General features: G+C 39.8%; 1 protein-coding gene across 3 annotated transcripts in view; it reads right to left on the reverse strand.

The window, feature by feature from the left end:
* The window catches only part of LOC145435566 (uncharacterized), a 140,604-nt gene that overhangs the window by 88,864 nt on the left and 27,301 nt on the right, over nt 1–24,439 (reverse strand). The window contains exon 2 of one of the 3 annotated variants that reach the window (XM_080312850.1): nt 9,678–9,797. The exons of the other annotated variants lie outside the window; for them this stretch is intronic. Within the exon in view, the coding sequence (XP_080168976.1) occupies nt 9,678–9,797 (120 nt within the window). The remainder of the gene's footprint in view (nt 1–9,677; nt 9,798–24,439) is intronic. 3 annotated transcript variants of the gene reach the window in all.

Consider the following 24,439-nt stretch of genomic DNA (forward strand, 5'->3'; position numbering starts at 1 on the left):
CAAAAACTGAATGAATACAGCAGAAATCAGTTCATATCAAGTCACAGTGCGTTCCCATAACCATAAAAATGGTTAATGTCTGTACAGTGTACACCCAAGCTTGGCTCGGTTTTTACTATGCCAGGGGTCACCGCAATCGCCGCCGGCGATTTGATTGGAAATTTGGGAAATCCGCGAAATCAAGTATTTTGAGATGCTAAAAATTATTTCAGTTTCAAACTATTGTTGCTGTTTCAAAATAAGGTATTCCCCCGTGACTAACAACATTATTCAACACTAGCTGAAACGGTTTCGGCGATGGCAACAGCATTCCATCGATGGGGAGTCTTCTGATATCAATTCAGCAAGTAAAATCAAGTTGTTGAATTGATTGCATAGGGTAGGAACTATAGGAATGATGTGAACTAGAGGTTCACGTTCGAGTTCTCTGTGCGTGAACCTCAGAAATTTAGAGGTTCGCGTCCACATACGGACCGTGGTAGGTTCTGAACTGTGAACCTGTTTCATATATTACAAATTTCACTTCATTAAAACATCTTTGGTTGAAATTTATTGTATTTCAACTGCGGGTCACTCTATACATGACGCTGGCAGCGTAAAACATTCAACACTTAACGAGCATCCAACTTAACAGTCTCAAAAATTTTACTTGCTTTGTTACAAAAGTCTGCTTGAAATATCCAGCTTTCCGTTTATGAATATTTTGTGATTCGTTTCTGTTGTGAGCTTAAACACAATCACACAACATCAAGAGCGAAATACACTACATGTAGGTAGTCAGAGAATGAGTGCGAATGAGTGGTATTCAGCCATTAAATGAAATTGATATCGTTGTTTGATGTAAAAAAATCTAGTAAGCGTACGTGGTCAATCTTAACGTCATATGTTTATAGTATCATTAAAAACCACATTCGTGCGACTGGGGTGTTTACTAATTCTGTAGGCTACTTCTTTCAATGGGGTAATATCGCTACCAAGCATAGAAACCCGATTTGCACTCAGCTCAATATCAACGTAGCAATTATCAGACGCCGAATACATTGTCCGGTCTGGCCTAGACTGTTAATGCGTAAGCTTATTTTTCCTCGCAAGTCGTCGTCAAAATTGTTGGCAAACGACGGAAGATAGGGATTATTGTGTCATTTGATTGCCCAAGTTGATACATTTGGCGACGTTTTAAAATATCAATACGTACGTCAGCATTGTGGCAATATGTGGTCCGAGTCGTCGCGAGGCATCGTGGAGGTCTACAATAATATAGGTTATCAGTTCACTGAAATGTAGGGCTGGAACTAGCAATATGACATCACGTGACGTCTTGAGGTTCGCGTTCGCGTTCACACAGAACCTTTTCGAGATTCACACCATCCGTAGTAGGAACTAGAAACTTTAGCTTTGATTTGAAACAGTTTAGCTTGTATTGCGGTTAGCTTGAGTGCGCATGTGTAAGGCTTGGATTAGCTTTGGTCACCTGTTTTGAGCCACACACTATCATGACAATCGGTATTTTGAATTTCTGTTCTGAATCTGACACTTCCTGTTCAGACTAATGCAATTTTTAACGCGAACTAGATGCGTGATAGATATCCTGGCTGTATTGATTGTTATTGCATGCCTGCCACCTGAGTCTGCATACCTGACCATCATTTCCCGAATCCGTAATTTTCCCGGGGGAACCTGTTTCAGTATCCTCTTCTAGAAACATTTAGATATGTTGTACAGTTCACCTGCACTATCAATTCGACCGAATACTTTATTGGTTTGCAAATACGGACTCAGCATATAAAAGTCATCTTATAAACTATGAAAAATAAACTTTGTTTAAGTCCGACATCTATAATGTCACGGTAATGAAGAAAAAACTTACCTATATCAACATTTAAATATTCAATAAACACTCACAAAATATACCAGAAAAAGATCAATGTCATGTACAACTAAAATTGTGTTCGTTCACTATACGTTAAGATATTGTAGAAACAGCATATTCAGCCACTCATTTATACGTATTGTTCACCGTAGATATAGAAATTGCTGTAAATAAATTATTATAGATGATACACAACGTATAACCATTCACCAATACTTGTGTATGTGTCAGCATATAATATCAATGTCTTGATACCAGCACCACAGAGTGCTCATTGTGACTCCCAAATACCACGTTATAGCGATAATTAGAGATGTGTATTGTGTATATATTATTGCTATACGTTGCTATGTTTACCTGGTTATCTTGACGCCTAATTAGTTGTTTGCAATATTTTGCTTAAATTAGATTCGGTGTTTCATCGGTGTCTAGTCTACAAAACTTATAGTTGAAGAGAAAACAATCCTGCTATTGATATCATTACATAAAATATATGAGTTCTCATATCGCATGTTAAAAGCCCTATACTTAACACTAGAAATTATTATCAGTTTCTCCGGCTGCAAGGTTTTCATTGGCTACACAATTCTGGGTTAATTGCGTTGGCGGAAAGCTCCTGCCAGCATGTGCAGTTATAGTAATTATAATATTTAAATTACCTAATTCAATTATAGAAATTACCAGAATGGAGTGATTGGATTATAGTGGAGAACTATCGAAGTATTTCCATCACAAGAAGTCATCGGAACCACATCTCCGTACTCAGCACACATTTTAGCGTATAATTTTGCCTCCTCGCCACCAATGTGATGAATAATAACGACCTATATAATTTTGAGTCGAGTTTCTGCTTATGAATTTTGCATGGTAGAGAAGCCATATTCCGAACAGATGATTGAATCTCTATACGTGAGACGATTAGCGTCTGTCATATTGAGACGTACGCTGTACTCGCTGTTCATGGTTTCATGGAGCCCAACACAACACCCCGTCTGCCGTTGGAGTTTGCGATGTCTCTATCCATTTACATTCTTTTGTTCTCCATACCTGACTATCCGTCCCATCATCATCGGTCTCTCGTTCAATATACATCTTTCTCCCGGTATTTGTTTCATGTCTCTGAAAAGAGATTGTATTGCCAATCAATTCTATATTTGGCGTGTCATCGTTGTACCTGTAACTACACACAGTGTAGCCCAGACGTCTCAAACACGCGGCCCGCGAGAACATTTTGTGCGGCACGCGACGGTATTTTCGAATTTCAAGTATTCGACAATGCATTCGTGTGTCATATATCTCTTTAGGTATGAGAACGTAATGTTCACCGTGAAACTACTATAAAATTCACCGAAATCTCAACAAACTTCACATCTGTGAGCAGCGATCCGTTCAGATTTACTAATTCCACTTTCGGATCAGTGCCAGGACATACAATGCGGACAGCATCATAACCAAGTTATCTTCAAACACGCTTCCACAACGAATCTACCTAAGGCACGCGGGAATCGTTTTTTTATAAGCACATCACAGAAATAATTGAAACTGGATTGGCCAATCTGAAATCACACTAGTGATCCGAATTACGACACACAGTGTAGCCCAGAGGTCTCAAACACGCTGCCCGCGAGAACATTTTGTGCAGCCCGCGACGGCAATTTCGAATTTCAAGTATTCGACAATGCATTCGTGTGTCATATATCTCTTTAGGTATGAGAACGTAATGTTCACCGTGAAACTACTATAAAATTCACTGAAATCTCAACAAACTTCACTATCACATCACTTTCAAAAGCTACCGTGAGGTAGAAGATCAGTTCTTACGTCACATTTCTAGTTCATGAAGATAAAACATGACCCGGTGATGATTCGTGATTGTTTTTTTTTCGTGTCAAGCGTGAGTAGTACGATAGTGAATTACATTTTCACGATGTTTGTGGAATGCCCGCGTGCAACTGCAAGGTCCCGTCAAATAATGCCTACTTGGAATAGGCAGCGTAATCGTGGCATATTACTGAACAGGCTTCAAAGTAAACGAATTTCCTGTTCATTTTATACAGTGTATGGTTTTCGTCATTCAAAAAGTAAGTTTTATGTTTTGAATTCGAAGAAACCTTTCGCGGGCCGCGCCGAATAGCTTCGCGGGCCGCATTTGGCCCGCGGGCCGCACTTTGCCCAGTTCTGTACTAGACTATCATGGAATTATGCCTAGAGACCGATACGATCTGTGGAGAGGTAGTTCTCAACCGCCAGTCCGAGGCAAGTGCCCTCTCAGCCCACCAGATGTATTAGAATTTTATATCTCAATGCAAGAAGTTGGACGCTTGATCAATAATTTTTAGAGATATGAAACATCGTCAAATGTTAAATTATTTAGAAGTGTGAAACGTGCCTTTTGGTATATTGTCGCAATGGAGGATTTATGGTCTCCTCTGGGCGTGCTTTACAATAGTGCAAGTGTTACAAAATAGCCTACAATTCGTTTTGGACGAACATATTATATAAATACTGCAGAGACATTTAAATAAACTTAATTCCGCATTTCCGCAATATATTAGACGTTAAGGCAAATAGCAAAGTCGCAATTCTTTCAAAGGATGCCGAATATTCACGATCAGTTTAGTGCAGTGCTCTTCAACATTCTTCGTCGTGGTGCACCCTTCTAAGGTTTACTCAAAACTCGTATCCCCTGACCACATAATACAGCGATTCCATAGTAAGCCTAATCCTGGGGTGTTCAACCTATTTTGTTATTCACGGCAGCATTTCGATTACATGTGTAGCATATGCGGCCGCATGCAAGACCGTAACTGCCTCATTGGAAACCCACTAATTGGGGGTGGGCGAGCTCGAAGGATGTCCAATATTATTTCTGGAATTAAAATAATTCATAAATTATTTTAATTTATGCAACTTTTGCAAAATTATTTTCACGCTCCGCCCGATTTAATATTGTCAAATATCTTGATTATTGGGTAGGCCTACCTTCTCCCAACAAACTTTACGTTTGATTTGTAGAAATGGGCATTTCGGCGTCGGCCACTACCGCGCCACGACGCACCAAGACATATAAAGATATAGGCCATGTAACATGCGACTCCGAGAAGTGTGCCAGACCGATCAGCAGCGAGAAGCCCTTGGACGAAAATGACTGCCCTTATGCTGGCCGAGAACTTCGATATATATATATACATATATGTTTAATTGTTTAATTTTAGGTGATTGATTGATCGTCATTTCGACAACGTCATTTGCTCAACAGTTCATTGTAACGCATTCTGAAAGGTGCATTGCATGGATAGGATGAATAAACTGATACAATTAGTTTAATGTTCTTCGGAATAATTCCTTCGACACAAATGAATCAGTTCGGCTTTACCACGACCATTATTGGAGCAGTTTCAAATTATCTGAACTCACCGATGCGGTCCATATTTCAATATCTAACGATGGCGAATACCAAGTCATGTCGTCCAAAAGCGAACACATGCGATCTTTATCAACATTGTTGGGATTTGAAGTCGAAGTCGAAATTATAACTACTTCCGAGTTATTTTTTTCGCAAATTTCCCTCGCTTTTGTGAAATCAAGCGGTGTCCGCATTTTAATCCAGTAGCATTCTTCGGCTTCATAGATATCGCAAACTCCTAAATTTGTGTATATAAATAACAGAATTAGTAGAACAGCATAACTTGAAAATGCTCAGGTACAATTTGAAAGTCCTCGAGATACACATCGTTTCGTTACATTTATTTATGGCTTCGCAATACAGAATGTGAATGCACTTCATACACTATATCCACTATATATTAGCTACGATTCAAGTCTTTTAGTGAATCCGAGCAGAATAGCCAATGTTATAATACACAATGTCACAATAATTACAGCGACTTCGACAATTCATAAATTAACTTTTCAAGAGGCAGTAGAAAAAGCAACAGCGACATTCTCACCGCCGCAATCCCTCCCATAATATCCTTCACTGCATTTGCACGAGTAATACGGCTGGATGTAATTGCTCATGTTCGAGCATGTTCCTCCATTTTTACAAGGATTCGGGTGGTGTTGACAGTATTTGACTGTATGGAAACGAAGCGAAAAATATGCCTGAATATTTATTTTCGTTAACATAGTAAAAGAATCAACAGAGATATATACTTACGGCCACAGTTCGTCCCATAATATCCGTCGTTGCAATCGCAGGTATGGTACGGTGAAGTTTCGATATTCACGCATGTCCCTCCATGTTGACAGGTATTCAGGTGGTGTTCACAGTATTGGTCTGTATGGAAACTGTGTTAAGCCTACTCAAGTTATACACGGGCACATGTTGTGGCAATGACCTAGTCATTTCGTCGACATAGCTCAGGAATTAGAAGCGATATAGGTATTTCGATAATATCAGTCGATGCAACTGCACGTATAGTAAGGATGAGTGCCATTACTAAGACATGTTCCGTTCTGTGGACACTAGGACTGTTCAAAAATATCCTTTTTTCCTTAATCTTGCGGGCTACGTGATTAAATTGTTAGGTTGCCTTAAAAAACGACGCACACCAAATTTGAATTCATTCCAACCAATATTCGCGGTTTACGTAGAGTTTGAAAATTTTGAATTTGCGCAGAAACGCAAAAAAATTTTTTTTCAATTTTTTCTGCCAACCCCGTGAAATTGTTGGGCTGTCTTCAAAAACTATTCAAAACAAATTTTACTCAATTCCAAGCCGTAGAAGTGGAGTTATATCAGTTTTTCTTTGATAATTCTGGGATTATCCTTGATCGGTGGATAAGCCAACAATTTTCATCGAAAAACTGGAATAACTCCGCTTCTACGGCTTGGAATTGAGTAAAATGCAATGGTTCGGAAACTGAGCGTGTTTAATCAATCCCTGAACATGTGCCTTGGACCCACCGGATAAAGACACAAAAATTGTTTGAGCAAAAGTTTTGAATGTTCATTGCGGTTTTTTACAGACATGGAGATTTATCGATATGTTCAAGAGACGGAAGCCCTAGAACAGAGGTCTCAAACACGCGGCCCGCGGGCCGCATGCGGCCCTCGAGAGCATTTTGTGCGGCCCGCGACGGTATTTTGGAATTTCAAGTATTCAACAATAAATTCAAGTGTCATATATCTTTTTTAGATATAATAACGTAAAGTTCACGATAAAACTACTGTAATAATCACAGGAAGCTCAACAAACTTAACTACCACATCACTTTTAAAAGCTACCATGCGGTAGAAGATCAGCTATACGTCACATTTCTATTTCATGATGACAAAACATGACCCGTTGATGATTCGTGATTGGAAATTGTGATTTGGTTTGGTGCGACCTTCTCGTAAAATGACTTGATCTCGGATTGACTGGTTGCTTGCGTTGCGCAGGGTAGCTATCTAATCAGGTCAGCATGGCAACCATTGGTATTCTTTGATCCCGTGACGTATAGTTGGTTGCATGCTGGGTAATGTTTGTTCTCTTTATCCATATTATTATTATCGGTGACGAGTAAGATAGTAGTACGCTCTACAGCTGTAACACCTATGAATTCCTCACGGGTTGGACATTTCTGTTCCAGGTAGGCCCACTCTTAACCAGGGTCCGTAAACCCCATCGGGGTACGAAGCACCACATCAAAGTGTACGAGATGTATTGTGGAATTAGGCCTATGTGCTGTGGGATATTTTCTCGGCCAATTTATTCAACTAGAAAATAGTCTTCGCGCTACACGCGATTTTGTGTGACTGGGATTTCGGATTTTAATACAGGTACAATCAGAAATTGTGTTGAAAACTGACAGGGACTACGAGAAATCTTATTGGAAGCACAAAGGGTACGGTCGCTAAAAAGGTTAAGAAGCAATGTGGGCTCAATAATGATTATATTTAAGTTGTTATTGATACGTTCCAATAATAATCGAAGGTAAAATCTAACGCCGATTTAATTTGACTTTGGTAATGACAGTAACAAGCCTATAGCCTACTTATATCGACAATCTCAACACCAGGATTAGGCTACACCGCTCAAATGCTCTGATATCAATATTCTACATAACTTGTGGCACGTCAAAGGTCCATTAGCCGCAATATTATAACCTCACAATATTATAACTCGCATGATGTCTATAACTCATTAATTAAAACAATTATGCTCGACACGAAAACAATGTTATTCAAATATTTGATAATTGAACTTTTTTCCGTGTCAAGCGTGAACAGTACAATAGTAAATTACATTTCCACAATATGTGTGGAATGCCTGTCCGCAAGGTCCCGTCAAATAAGGCCTACATGGAAATTATACATTGAATATCCCTATTACTGATGCTGCGGCCCGCGGCGTCATCAAAACTAGGAAAGTGGCCCGCGATCACATTTGAGTTTGAGACCTCTGCCCTAGAACGAAGTCTTGAATGTCAAAGAGCGTTGCTTTTCACAATTGATGGATTGGGTTCCTGAGAGTACATCTGCCTTGACCGACTAGCCTGTGCATGGCTTGCCAAGGCAATCTGAAATGTTGTAAGAGGTTGCTGATTTCCATTCATCCCCAAATAATTTTAAGGGCCATATCGCAGGAATCAACAGCGATACATACACACGATCGCCATTCGTCCCGGGATATCCTATGACGCATGTGCACTTGTAGTGCGAGTGGGTGTAATCGTACGTGTTCACGCATGTTCCTCTATTTTTACAAGTATTCTGGTGGTGTTGACAGTATGCTTCTGTGTGGAAACCAAGCTATAACTGGGTCAAACCAACTCAAGTTAGAGGCTGACAAATATTGCGGCAGTGGGCGAATCTTTTCCTCGACATAGCTCAAGAATTAGAAAAGATATACTTACGTTCGCAGTTACTTCCATAATATCCATAGATGCAGTTACACTCATAGTACGGATGAGTGTAAGTAAACTTACATTTTTCATTATGATGACAGGTATTTGGGTGGCGTTCGCATTAATTTACTGTATGGAACAAAGTGATTTGTCAAACTTACTGAATCTATACACAGCCAAGTATTATGGAATTGAGCGTGTCTCATTCTGGTCATAGCTCAATATTCACAAGAATTATGGGCTACTTACCACTGCAGTTAATTCCATAATATCCGTCAATGCAATCGCACGTATAGTACGGACGATTGTCATTATTCAGGCACTTCCCTTCATGTTGGCATGTATTCTGGTGGTATGCACAATATCTCTCTGTGTGGAAACGAAGCGAATATGGGCCAGACATACTAACTTTAGACACGGCCAAGTGTCGTGGCAGTGAGTGAGTCTTTTTCTGACCATGGCTCAAGAATTAGGATCGTTTTACTTACCACTGCAGTTTTTCCCGTAATATCCGCTGGTGCAATTACACGTATAATACGGACGAGTGACATTATTCAAACATTTACCTCCATGTTGACAGGGATTCTCGTGGTGTGCACAATATTGTTCTGAACGTATGAACAAAGCGATAACTGGGTCATACGTACTGAATTTATAAACGGCAGGTAGAGTGACATGGCATTGAGCGAGTCTTATTATGGCCATAGCTATAATTAGAAACGTGTTACACTTACCAGTGCAGTTTTTTCCATAATATCCGTCGGTGCAATTGCACGTATAGTACGGACAGGTGACATTATTCAGACATTGTCCTCCATGTTTACAGGGATTCTGGTGGTGTGCACAATATTGTTCTGTGTGGAAACGAAGCGATTACTGTGCCATAAATACTGAATTTAGGCACGGCCAAGTGTAAGGCAGTGAGCGAGTCTCATTCTGGTCATATTTTAAGAATTAGGATCGATTTACTTACCACTGCAGTTTTTTCCATAATATCCGTCAGTGCAATTGCACGTGAAGTACGGACGAGTGACATTATTCAAACATTTTCCTTCGTGTTGGCAGGGATTCTGGTGGTGTTCACAATATCTCTCTGTATGCAAACGACGCGTATACGTACTGAATTTGGACACGGTCAAGTGTCGTGGCAATAACCAAGTCTTATTCTGGCCATAGCTTAAGAATTAGAAGCATTATACTTAACAGTGGAGTGTTTTATAGGGATGTTGTGAACGTGAGGCTCACATTCGCGTTCTGTATGTGAACCTCAGAATTTTAGAGGTTCACGTTCAGAAACGAATCTCGGTAGGTTCTGCACTGTGAACCTTTTTCATACATTACAATTTTCACTTCATTTTAACATCTTTGGTTGATATTTATTGCATTTCAACTGCGGGCCACTCTATGCATGGCGCTGACAGTAAAAAATAAACACTAAACGAGCATGCACCGTGACAATCTCAAAATATTGGCTTGCTTTGTTACAAGTAGGGTTGCATTTAAAACAAACGGTTGTTTAAAACACTTAGTTTAAAACATGTTTTAAACATTGTTTTAAACAAATGCCATTTAGAAAAAAACAAAATTGTGTTTTTTTTGCAAAAGTTTTATAATTATATCGTAATTCGTAACCTGTCTTGATATTTTCGAAAATCATATTGCATGAACCCTCGGACGATTTGCACACGAAATCGTCGACGCATACAATATGGTAGGAATGGAACCCTCGACATCGGCACCGCTTAAGCAATTAGGCCTGTAACATGCAGGCCATATATCACTTGAACCGATTGGATGTTTTGATGATGATGGCCCTACTCCATAAAAATTCCGCATGATGAGGTAGACCGATAGATATGGGCCGAAAAAGCCGAGGAAGTACCCAACGAAACTGACGATGATGATACATACCCTACGACTCTTCTGAGTCGTGTAAATGGTATATTCAGTCGACTTGAAGGGCGGGACGATTTCATAGCTCCGTCCATGATGCAGGATGACTTATTTATGAACAATATTGACGATGATGTCGTAAAAGTAAAGCAGTTGTTGCTCTATGCTGCTCACTGTGCCGTGGAAGACACTCAGTGATTTTTTTTCAATAAAATATTCGTTGAATACAAGAATTTTCTTCGAGCATTCCATGCCGTGCAGTCGCAGTAATCACTGCATCGTAATTTTAGAAGATATTCGTCATCATTAGGATATCATGGGTAGAAAAAAACAAAAAAAAACAATAAAAAACATGTTTTAAACAAGGGCCATGTTTTAAACATGTGTGTTTTAAATTGATTTTTGTTTTAAACACAACCCTAGTTACAAGAGTTTGCTCAAAATATCCAGCTTTCCGTATGTGAATATTTAGTGACTCTCTGCTTTGAGCTTGAACCGCAATCACACAACATCACGAGCGAAATACACTACTGGTAAACGTAGTCAGCGAATAATGCTATTCAAGCAATCAATGAAATTGATATCGTTGACTGATGAAACAAATCTAACAGGCGTACGAGGCCAATATCAACATGGCAATACTCCGACGCCGAATACATTATCCGGTCTGGCCTAGACCGTTAAAACGTAAGCTTATATTCCGCTTGCAAGTCCTCGTCGAAATTGTTTGCAAAGTGACGAAAGATATTGATTTAATGGGATTGTTATATCATTTGATTGCCCCAGTTGATACATTCGGCTACGTTCAAAACGTCAATATGTATTTCAGCATTGTGGTATTATGTTACCCGAGCCGTCGCTAGGTGTCATGACCAATTTTACATTAATATACGCTATGACTTCACTGAAATGTAGGGTTGGAATCAGCAATATGACGTTCGAGTTCACACGAACCTGAGCCTTTCAGAGGTTCACACCGTCCCTAGTGTTTTCGATATTATCCATCGGTGCAATTGAACGTATAGGAGCCTACGGACGACTGACATTATTCAGACATTGTCCTCCATGTTGACAGGGATTCTGGTGTTGTGCACAATGTTGTTCTCAACGGAAACAAAGCGAAAACTGGGCCATGCGTACTGAATTCATACACGACAGGGTGTCGTGGCCATGAGCGAGTCATATCCCGGCCATAGCTTAAGAAACAGAAGCGGTATACTTGCCACTGCAGTTCTTTCCATAATATCCGTCGGTGCAATTGCACGTATAGTACGGTTTAGTGTCATTATTCAGACATGTTCCGATATGTTGACAGGGATTAGGGTGATAATTGCAGTAACCGCCTGTATTGAAACGCAGCGAGATCATGTTAAAGTTCCTGGTGTGAGGCAGCGACTTTGTTGGATTCCGACTACATCATTTCGCATCAACAATGATAAACGTAACAAGAACAATCACCGGAAATCCTACGGATTCACTGGCTCACTTTCATGTATACTTGAATAGTACTGTTACTTTCTATTTTTCAAAAATGTGCCTTAAATAATATACAGCGATTCAGAAAGTGCCTATTTTGAATGCTGTATACGCCTTGCGGGATGGGTTTATGATTTAGCTTATAGTCTGATGCTAAGCTCTTGTGAGCCACGACCAGACACTACAATATGTATATGCTAACTATTCACATGAATATTTCTGAGAAGTTTATTCAATAGCAATAAAATATTTCGCGCCTCGTGCGATGTTCTTATTGCTGTTGGCGATTGGCAATTATAGAGCGGTATCTAATTTATTAATAATCCATATCATCTCTGCCAATCATGATATTATGGTTTTTGCAAATAGTCGAAATCATATGCTTACTCCGCGTTTGCTCTTGGCCCGCCATATTTTTAACGATGACAATACGTCACGACTGCATTGCAACGTGGTAAAAACTAGTGACGTCACAAGGTCACAGTCAAATTTCGACGGATATGTCCCATAGTTACACCCTTGTATATAACTCATACAGAATACGCACTATGTTTCTGTTTGGATTGAACACTGTCTGTTGCTAATAATTGCGACGGTGCATCGTATTTTGGTGGGGTTGATGATTAGAATTTATCATATTAAAAACAAAAATTACAATTCCCTGTTTTGTGGTGGAATTTATATCATCCAATATATAATTAGATCATATACTTCATTCCCAATTATCTGTCTCAATCTACTATTCCCAATTTACATGAGCCCGCATTTACTGGATATCCTACTCTGTCGCATTGCACATTACATATGGCCCTGGTAAAACATGTTTCCTGTTATATTGGTTCTTATCTATTGTATGATTGAATTCTAACACTTTGCTGTTAAACGTGGAGTTAAATTCATTCACGAGCGTCAGCATTACACCACACCGACGTCATGCATTCTATATTTCAAATGCAGACCATAACATTTACCGACGCTCGTTCATAATCAAATTCATCGTAAAAGCTTGAGAAAGACTTAACTCAGTTAAATATGTAGTTAGACCGACGTTTTATCGTCGTAGGGGTAAAGTATAAATCAAGCTGAACTGCTTTACTTTTGAGTTGAATTGGAAACGGAGTTTACGGTGATCGACCTATCGATTTATATAGATTGTTAGTTGCTTGACGATTACTTTATCCAACTTATCGCAATATCACCTTGTAGAGTAGGTTCAACTCGTTCTCTTTCAGCCAGCTTTTCCAGGTCACTCATAATCGTTTCAAGAGATGTTCCGTCCTTAAAAACATACAACCTTATTTACCTTTCTCGTGAAATCCACCTTATGTCATGAGTCACATACATGAAGGCCTGAACAATATTTATGACATGGAATATGAAGAAAATGACGAATGTTTTCATTCTTATTTGCTTCTTAGCAGGTGGGTTTACTGATTGCTCGTGTACCGTTATGTTGAATTCGTGACTTGTCTGTTGGCTGTTGATTGCGTATCGCACAACACTTCTAGCTGCTTTGTTGGTATCCACCTAATTTCATTTGAATCCGACATATTCAACTGGCTTACCTCACAATTTCCATGAGAGATCCATCGTCCATTGATGTAATTTCTACTGCAAAATTGGCCTGCAATAAACGGAAATATTCGGTTCAGCGATCGTGTTTTTCAATCGACGGTATGACGTGAGGCTCGGTATGTGACGTCTAGGCTATCAAAGGAGTAGGGCTATAACATTATTGGGACCCTTTCTGGATTGTTTTGCCAAGTTACATCCTTGCAAATTTAACTTACAAACCACATATATAACCAACCAAGAGTGGATTATAACGTCGCAGCTTTGTCAAATATCTAACGACATATTGTACGAAAACTATATCGACTTGACTTGGTTTGTTTTGTTTTATTGACACACATAATTGGCGCTTTTAACAACTTGGTCAAATGCGCCCGCACAGTAAATGTCATAAGGTCTTTTTTACGCTTGTCTTGCGCCCCTTTTCCGGTCCATTTGCTGCCATCTTTCAAGAGTTCGGCTCTCTCTTCCTCTGAGCTCTTCAATGCGCTGTATTTACATCGGGATCGGCGATGAGGAGCCCAGATAAACCTCCGACACATAGAGACATGGCAGAGCCGAGACTCGAACCAGCAACCATCAGTGTCGTGACTGCTGTGTTTAACCAAATGCACCACTCGCTTACTCATTGACTTGACTTGTAGTTGCTGGTTGTCGGGCGTCATCATGATATTGTTTTTCCATGATATGTTTGGGAGTCTCAGATATCCCACCATTATGATATCCTGATTATGTAATGCCGACAATGTCTAACATATTATCTATTATTGCTTGATCATGAATACATGAGTTTGTAATTCTGATTATTTTTTGGCGTCTGCAGAATTATTCATATTACATGTGTTACAGTAGGCTTACTAGAGGACACTTTTTCTGAAATTTGCAAGTTGCAGAACCGGAGTGAAATTCTCCCACTTTGTGATCGGTTGACTAAAAAAAAAAAAAAAAAAAAAAAAAAAGGTCATCTTCTCCGCTCAGAACTCAAAATAACGTTTTTTACTCCACATCGCCAAGTGGATGACTGAAAAAAAAAAAGGTCATCTTTTCGCTCAGAGCTAGAAGCACCGTTTTTCACCCGTCGGAGCTTCACGTCTGTGCTAATATGTGGCATATCACTCGCAATTTGCTCTGAATCTGCTCTAAATCCTTAAAAAGAGGACAAAATCTCAAAAAAGAGGACAAAAGGGCGTCCTCCGAGGACACTTTCAAAAAAGTCAAAAAAGAGGACAAATCCTCTTAAAAGAGGACGTATGGTAAGCCTATGTTACAGTAACTGTGATACTCAACCTTTACTATAACCCGCGGAACACTTATAGGCTAATCAGCAAGCCTTCGCGGAACTCAAAATTTTTCGTTGAGTCAGAAAAACATAAATCTAACATTACATATCTAACTAGACATCTTATACATTACTATAGATTGCTGGTGCATAAACTGAACTGTACATCAACATCGGGAGTTGAGCTGGAAACAGAGGTGGTCAAAGTAGTCAAGAAAGCTACTCAAGTAGAAGTAGAAGTAGCGACGAAAAAATCTACTCAAGTACGAGTAGAAGTACTTCTTCCATAAGCAACCTAAAACTACTTGAAGTAGAAGTAGAATTGACTGACTTTAAAAGTACTCAAGTAAGTAAGTAGTTTTGAAAACGATCCTAATTCGTTCACCTGGATTGTAAAAAGATACAAATTGAGCTATGCGACAGGTGACGAGCTTGATTCATGTTGATGCATACCAGCAGGTATCCAATTTCCGATAGCATAAGCAATAAGTATTATTCCACATCATGTGATGAAAATTATAGTATTGATATGGAAATGCGATGCTAATTCTCTGTTTTCTCGAACAGCACGTTTTAGAAAATAGCATGGTATGCAGCCATCCCCCATACTATAAGGACCGTAGTTTAGTCGAAGAGCAATACGGAGAAGTTGTATAGGATACGGTGTAATCACGTTGCGCGATTAGTAAACGTTAATAAAAAATATGGTGGATCGTAAAAATGCCATATTGTGTAGCTTTATTTTCAGAAATTAAAGACATTACCACACTTGCTTTTATACTTCAACATGTATGTTATTTAGACAAAAGAACTGATATTAATTATAACTCAAAGTATATGATACTGGGAATTGAAAGTGAAATATATATACTACTTCTAAAAGCAGAACATGTATTTCATGTTTTTAGTCCAGAAAGTTTAAAAGGTGGTATGCTAAAACAGCTCTAAAACATAAAAAAGTCAGCTTAGGACACGCCATGGACATGCTAGATCAGTGGTTCTCAACCGCCGGTCCGCGGACCGGTGCCGGTCCGCGACGACATTCCTGCCGGTCCGCGAGGAATATTACAATTTTATACTTTAATTTCAAGATGCAATGTTGAAGGCTTGTCCTTTGATAAAATAAATAAAACATCTAATTTTAAACTGATTCAAAACTTCGTGAGGTAACATTAGGGCTAGAAACATGTTCGATTTGACTTAAAGTACAAGATGTTTCATTTGACGACATGCGAGCGACAAATACAGAACAGATACGAGCTCCCTCATCGCTAAGCCGCGCAGTTTGATCATTGGTTTTGATTCATTTATTTTGTGCAGGACCGTAACTGGGGTACCCCAAACCGCCCAATTGGAGAGGGGCCGAGCTTGAAAAGGGCCCAAAATTATTTCGCAAATGTACATAAATCATAGCGTTTTATTTGAAACTTTTCCCAACATTTTTCAATTTCTTTTCGGGCTTTGCACGATTTACTGTCCCTAAATGTCTTGCTTATTAGGTGCCCTTCTCCGAGAAATACGCATGATTTATAGGCATTTCGGCGTCAGCCATTGCCGCACCACGACGTATCCACACATAATGAAGTTTCGGTAACATATGGGACTCCGAAATTTGGGCCTAAAATTCGACCGAGAGAAACGCGCTTCAGTCGTTAATGATTAAAAATTTTCGCCATTGTCGCGATAAGCTACGTAAACTCTCTGCTTACGCTGAGTAGAATGGATGTGATCACAAGTACAGGTGAAAACATCCATTCAAATGTAGGGTCTTGGGGCGAAGCCCCCGGAAGTTTGACTTATCGCCCTGTGGGGGCCCCACGACAAGCGTTTTTGGGTGTGGGCTGACGAAGTGCTTTTTCGGCCCGGATTTGCGGATGGCTGGTATAGCTGCTGTAATGTGTTTTCTTGCGGCACGCACTGTATTCGTAGTTGCCGGAGTAGCCTGCGTCTGGTGGCAGTGGGCAATGAGCAAGGTAGCACGACAAGGTGCTTGGTTCGACTCCGATACGCTTCTTCTCTTGATATTGTCAAAGAGAAGAATATTACGAAGTTGACGTGGCCGTTTAAACCCACGGCCTTTGGCGCGAAAGACAGTAAACGACTCTCGGCGATAGCACGTTTATCTGGACAAGGCAATTTTACCTCGACTTGACAGACTCACTACCATAAAATCACATGAATGCCATCATGAATATTATTAAATACGACCAAAACCCTCCAAATGTCACTCTCTAGCATCATATAATTGCCAAAAACGGTTGCATACTTTACATTTTGGCTTCATTTCAATTTTGACAGTTCACCGGTCCGCCAGACATTTTTTGAAATTTTACCGGTCCGCGAGGCGAGAAAGGTTGAGAACCACTGTGCTAGATTACGATATGACAAGTAAATGATAGATTGCGAAACATCAGTTTCAAACATTATGATGAGCCATATATACTGTGATGAATTATTTCATATGGGTGAAGGGCGACAATGTGGTGCGAACGGAACCACGCCCACCCTCTACCTAAATTATATTCACCGATACTTTCGTGAAATCACATCGGCCACTCCGTATCCACTGCGCGCGAAGCGCGACGAAAATTCTGGGTTTTACTACACTTTTATGAATATTAAATGTTGTTACTCCGTAAAAACAGCCCCGAAATTCCTCAGGCTATCTTCCTGATTGGTAGATTGAACTACTTCTACTTGACAAACTTAAAATAGCGAAAAGTAAGTAAGTAGATCACAAAATATTACCAAGTAGAAGTAGAAGTAGCGAAAATCAGATCTACTTGAGTAAGTACCAGAAGTAGAGGAAAACTACTTGAGTACTTCGAAAAAGTAGAAGTACTTCGTTACTGACCACCTCTGGCTGGAAAATATTACTGTTTCTAGTCAACCCAGCAATAATAATTCACTTAAGATTTTGATACTACCCGTTTTCTCGTCCGTTGCTATATCTTTTGTAACTTGTAAAAAGTGTCCACTTTTCGGATCTCAACATATGTTAACTCTGCACTACACAACAGTCGAAATTCGATATGTGACTTCTAGGCCAGGGGTCGCCAACTCAAAATGGGTCGCGGGCCACTTTTAAAATTTCGTGAGTGCGTGTCTTGGCCCCCCACGGAACCCCTGAGAATGGTCAAGGAACCGCTAGTGTTCCGTGGAACACGGGTTAAGAATCATTGCTCTACAGTTTTCAAACTAGTTTTCTTTTGGTTGAATTAGACACAGCATGAACATTTGCGAATAATTATAATGGTTCAAGTATCTAAAGTATTTCCTGTGATATTCGCAACATTGATGCCCAGATAGGGTCGAAAACTCTTTCAATTAGTCACGTCTGCTCCAAAAATGTGTGTGTTTGCTTTTCACCAACCGGTATTACCAAACTACTTGGATTAGCCTGAAACTATAATTCGTGTACAGGCGATATATATAAATAAGTATTTACAGACCTTCGAGAGCTCCGATAGCATTTTCATGGATCGAATATGCATATGATTTCGGGAAACTTACTGATGTATAAATCTTACACTTTAGTTGGGGCTGTAGAGGGCTTCATTATTAATTATGGCAATATCGCCATAATTTGACTCTGTCGCGGCCAAACGTTGAGTATAAACGAAAACTAGTCATAACGAACAACTCACCCGAAGAACGCGAAACTGTCGAAATCAACGCAGTCGCTTGCAAAATTATCGAGAGCAGTGGAAACGCAACCATACTGCCTGACTATAGTATTCAATATAAGTTTACCTTCATAAATCATTTCTGGCTCAATAACAACGTGGAACGAGGAAGTTGCGCTTTGGGCATAATTTTGGTACTACGTGAGAGATGCCCTGGTATGAACTGAGTCAACTGACTAACATTTGTTCCCCGTGTTTTTTTAAGTTGACATCTGACGGCTGTGCAAGTGTGCATGTTGGGCTGTCAATCATATACACATCGCATCATATACAACTACATTGGTTACATTTCATCGTCAGCGCTCAGAATTTGATACAATAGTCATCACTTCATGCTCTTGTGATATAATTACTAATAACACTGATTTTTGTACATAAAAACTCGATTTTATTTGTTATGGGTAATGTTAAAAGGCCTTTGAAAGCACTTGCTTTCATATTAAAAAAGTTGAAGTCAGAGTCAGGAACATTATCACAAACTCCGACCCCGACTCCAGACAGTAATTTTTCACGACTCTGACTCCGTCACCAAGGAGGGCTGAAACAAATTTGAGAGTCCGACTCCATTATGAAAAATATTACAGGAACTCCAACTCTGACTCGACAGACTCCGACTCCACAGCCCTGCTATGTACTACTGCAGCAGAACATCAACTGCTCACCAACAACAATGTAAAGAGAACAATGTAAGTAAACATGGTTGTCACACAAAACAAAAACATTGGAATGAATTTTAATTGAAAATCCGGTTGACTTCTTTGGTATAAGTCTGGTGTGTGTATTGACCTCCAGCGAACTCCCGGGGCTCGTATGAACCGCGGTTGCGAACCACTGATTCAGAAGTATGATGAGCATTGATTGGAGTGGATTGTTTCCGGATTTAAATTGTCAGAATCACTCAATAAGCATTGTCGGTGTATCATGAACACTGGGAGTAAACATGACATTGCGTCTCCGTGGATGTTAGGGATGGTCGTTTCGACATCCTTTTATCTGTTCATTGCGTCACATTGTCAGTTGTGCATCGCGTAGTGCGAGTGAATGAAAATAATAGCATCTATGGTAGGATATTTTTACTGAAATTGGCTGTTAAGAGAACAGTAGGCTACTGATTTACTGAAAATACTATACCGCTAATTCCAAGCGACTTCGTCCCGAAAAGCAAGAGAATGGACGATATCCAGTAGGCGAACATCACGGATGTCATTAATTTCCTGCAGAATAATCGACAAATAAATGTTGCATATACTATACATGTAGGTTCAGTATATGTAAAATAATCGTAGTGTATATTCCTCGTGTGCGTAATTAATAAGGCTGGCAAAAGCGGCAGCCTCAGTGATTCTATTCTTAATCGTGTAATATGCGTCCAGTAGAGTCGAGTATTGTAGTATCGATTTTTATGACGTCATATCAGTATGGAGGATCGGGAAATATGTATCTTTTATGCGACGACAAAGAATGCAATGCCAGAGTGGCGCAGTTATGGTTGAGCACTAGCGTCACGACACCAATGGCATTGGTTTGAATCCCTGTTCAGACCAAGTTATATGTGTCGGAGGTTTATCTGGACTCTTCGTCGCTAACCTCACTGCCATTGCGATGCTTCAAGATAGCCCAGAATGATGGTGGCCGTGCCAAAGAGTCGGCAGCAAAGAACAAGTTATACGGTTACATGAAAAGCGAGAGAGACTGCTGGGTGAATGGATGTGTGGCTGTAATTCGTTCGTTAAAGAGTATGCAAAGTCAAAAACACTACGGTGAACGTTACCTCCATGACCTGATGATAAACGCCACAATTGTTCAATAAAACAAGCAAACAAACAATGACAGTTCTACATAAATGAAAGATATTTGGTATTTTTCCGCACTTTGTGACAATGCTGTGGGATGATCACGACTCAGCAGACAGGCTCTGTACTACATGTTTCGTATGCTGAGGTTTCAAAGCTGCCACAGCAGGAAATGGTATCAAAATATAGTTTTTGTGGATGGATTGAATCTTAGATGCAAATAACGTATATTTCAGTACTCGAAAGAATCATACCTCACTACTCGACTCGAATCATTAGAATTAATACTTGGTTTATAGATTCAAAAACTCGAATCATCGTGTCCAACCTTATTCCCTATCATTCAGTTTTCATCATGCAATACTGAAGCATGCTAAAAGTGTAGGTTATTTACCATTGGATCTTTGGCGAACTCCACTAAACATTTGTCAAAAATGAACCTTTCCCAATGGGGAATTCGCAATATATTATGCTGCCAAAGTCGTATGTGAAGCATTGGTAGTTTTAAAAGTCATTAAATAGTAAAAGCCGTATATTTTGTTCTTGCCAACTGTAATTTCTGGTCACTAAAATCGCTTTTCGGCTACAATTACATCCTGGTTCGGATACAAGGCATCGGATACAGATTATCGGCGACGTCAGCAATTTCACTATTCATAGTTTACCTACAGCTGAAATAATATGAGTTAATGTCAACAATGTTGCAATATCGTTCCATGACTAATGTTGTAGCTGGTCTACATAACTGTATTACCAACAGAGGTGGTGAAAGTGGTCATTGTTCGTACCGTAGCAGATGTAGAATTACCGCTGTAAATTCCTACCCGATTTCAAAGAGGGCGTTTTGTTGAGACGCCGGATACCTTTAGTGGTCAATTGAAGGCGCCACTCTCAGAATTGCAAAATGAATCGCCGCCGCTAACGCAAAAGTATATGACACCACAACCCTTATATACGGGTGTGAATATACTACACACCCATAGCACACGAAGTCATAACCCACCTCCTACTTATACCGCGCAATAAATAGAGTAGACAACATTTTATTCCAAATTTAGCATGCATGTAGAAACGAAGGAAGGTATGCACGTAGCCGCGATATAATTCTAATTCAGATAACCTGTTGAGTAGAAGTGAAAGTAGTAAATAAACACAACCACTTGCGAAAGTATTGCGAGTAGGAAAAACCTTTAAGTACTCCCGAAAGTAGAACAAATATGCATAACACCATGTAGCAAAAAATTAGTTGAGCCATGTTTTCATATTTCCTATGCCATATTCCTCGATAAAACATGTTTCAGCCATTTTTGCCTCAAGTGTCGCTTCAAAATCTCATTTTCACTTTTAAACTTCCCGCACAACGTTTATTGAATTACATATTAACTGCGACTTCACATTGATACATCACTCAATTCATAGTAGCTGGTTGTTAGTAACAATCATCGTCTCAGTCTCAGGTAGTCAGCGTTGGCTACAACCAGCAATTTCAAATTCATTTTCGTTTCGTTCCGTTAATGCACTAATTGTGGATCTAGTGCAGTGGTTCTTAAAGTATGGGTCGCGACCCAAACATAGGTCGCGAAGGGTATAATTTTGGGTCGCGACGGTACCAGAAAGGTCCTTTAATATGTATGTAATATTATTTGAGGTCATTGCAACAACAAAAATATCTTCGCTTTTCGCGCGATTTACTGCAGTTGGTTTGAGCATATCGGAGGTCACTGAGTTTGGTACCACGGCCAATAAGCGAGACACGTGGAGAAGTCGCCACCACAACATGACTTGATCATGAAAATGTGCCGACCTTTGTATTAAACAAATTGCTTTGAATTCATGATAAGATTTTTTCAACATTGGTTTCTCTGGAAAACACCTCTGGAGACCTGGGACGCTTTAGTGTAGAGTTGTACAACGAGCGGTTGCCGGTTTATGAGGCCAAAACCCGTCCACGCTTGGACACATGAATATATGACGTTGGGCCAACATACAGCTGGGCAAAGTGCGGTGCCAAAAAGTTCGGTGGCGATAATTGACCGTCGCTGGGTGGCCAAACCCTTCGTTATTGATATAATTGGTCGGCACCCAAATGCATTCATTTTGGTGTGTTTTGCTTGGGTCGCGAGATACAACTAAAAGTCAGATTTGGGTCGCGGTCTAAAAAGTATAAGAACCACTGATCTAGTGTGTATCATTAATGTAATCTACGGATTACAAATGTAATCTGCGTGGTGGCTGTCTTTGGTATATCTGTGGTCTGTATATCAGTTTGATAATACAGATATAAGTAAGTTTTTTTTTACTCTTATTAACTTTACTTTTGCATGAAAATTGTAAAGAATTGTAAAGGTCATTTCGTATAATCGGCGAAACATACCGATGAAATATGGTTGGATGTCGAAGGGGAGATCGGCATTTAATGTCATTTGCTATTAAAGAATCTGAAGGGAAATTCGAAACCTTATAGATGACTATTATTTCGATATGGCTGACCGCATTCCAAGGTTCAGAATACCTAGTGACTAGACATTGCATATCCTTCGAAGCCATCTCCTCGTATGAAGATGTTCCGTATTGCAGTAAGTTTTCATTGCCCAAATTATGAGGCAAGAAAGCTCCAGGAGACTCGACAGGGCTTAAAGATACAGAAAATGACTCCGATGACGAATTCAAGATCTCTCATATAGATATAAATTTAGAACCACACATTCTGAACCAACACGAAATTGATGATTTAGTTGGGACCCACAAAATCAAATGCGGTGTGCCAGAAATTTCGCAAATGAAGAAATAACGCGTCACGTCGGTATCACACAGATCGATGGAATGGTATATACTTTTTCCGTGAGAATATAGTAGCCGCAGTTTCAATGATGGCCGTTCGGCTATGCTGACGCTGTATCTTCGATCAGCTGATTGCTATTTGCTAGTTTCAATACACTTTCCATATCGAATTAACCATGGCTGAAACTCCTGACAGAACTTGGACGCATTACGAAACCCGGAATTTAATTATCAGCAGCGTAAGCGAAATTAGTTTGGATGGTAGGAAAAGCAGCTGAGACTTCTTGGTGTTAAATTAACGATTTGCAGTTCTTATATCGAAGGACAGCTAAAAACAGATGCAGTTGCTTGCTAATATGTTATCCCAACAATCGCTTGTCCTGAATACCAGCAATATTTTATTTTAACGTTTTCAATTTAGACCTGCATGTTTCAGGTCAAAACGGGTTGTTTGATTGAATGGCCGCTACAAGTCGGCTCGGCTACTTCCTGTCGAGTCATTTAGTCTTAATCTGGTGATATGGTGAAATTATTTATGAGGAAGTAAGCCGAAAACGTCATCGCGAAATCTTCGCCCGCCTATTTCGGCCAAGTCACGGTCGGATTACGCCTGGTCATGGAAACACGGTCGACATGTAAAACGCATGCGTCATGGCCTTTGGGTCGTACATGTACCGTTCTTGGAAACGAAGTAAATCAAGCGACCAAGTAGTTATACGGCAAATTCAAGCCGTTTCTTCGATTAATTCTTCTAAAAGTGAGCGGAACGAAACTGCTTTACTAAGCGGAATCGACTGCGTATGTAAGACGATGAAATCAAAATGACTGTCCACTTTTGTTTGATTACTTGCAGCACAATACTGTGTTGGTCACATGCCTCGGCAAATCACTCATTTCGCATATATGGACGTCAACTTGCAGCTAACGATTGTAATCAATCATTACCTTCTCAAATTTCTGATTCTAACTTCCTGCAAACGCAGCGACGTCTTCTTTGCTTCTTTGTTCACTATACGTCGACGGTAGAATACAGCATATAGCTCGAATATTATCTGTTATGTTTTAGTAGGCAGGCCCTATCAGTATGTACGAGTATATGTTTTATTTCCGCGTTGGTATGACCATTCGTAGAGTGGAATATGGGTGCATTAAAAGTCATTCGCACATCAAAATCGTTGACGTAGTTATTATACGGAAATAGGGCATCAGGTGGTTTCATCTTTTGTGCTCCCAGCCGCGATGATTTCGAAGGAGT

The sequence above is a fragment of the Botryllus schlosseri genome, chromosome 3 (assembly GCF_051294905.1).
Source record: "Botryllus schlosseri isolate E-star chromosome 3, Bs_hap1, whole genome shotgun sequence".
Lineage (NCBI taxonomy): Eukaryota > Metazoa > Chordata > Ascidiacea > Stolidobranchia > Styelidae > Botryllus > Botryllus schlosseri.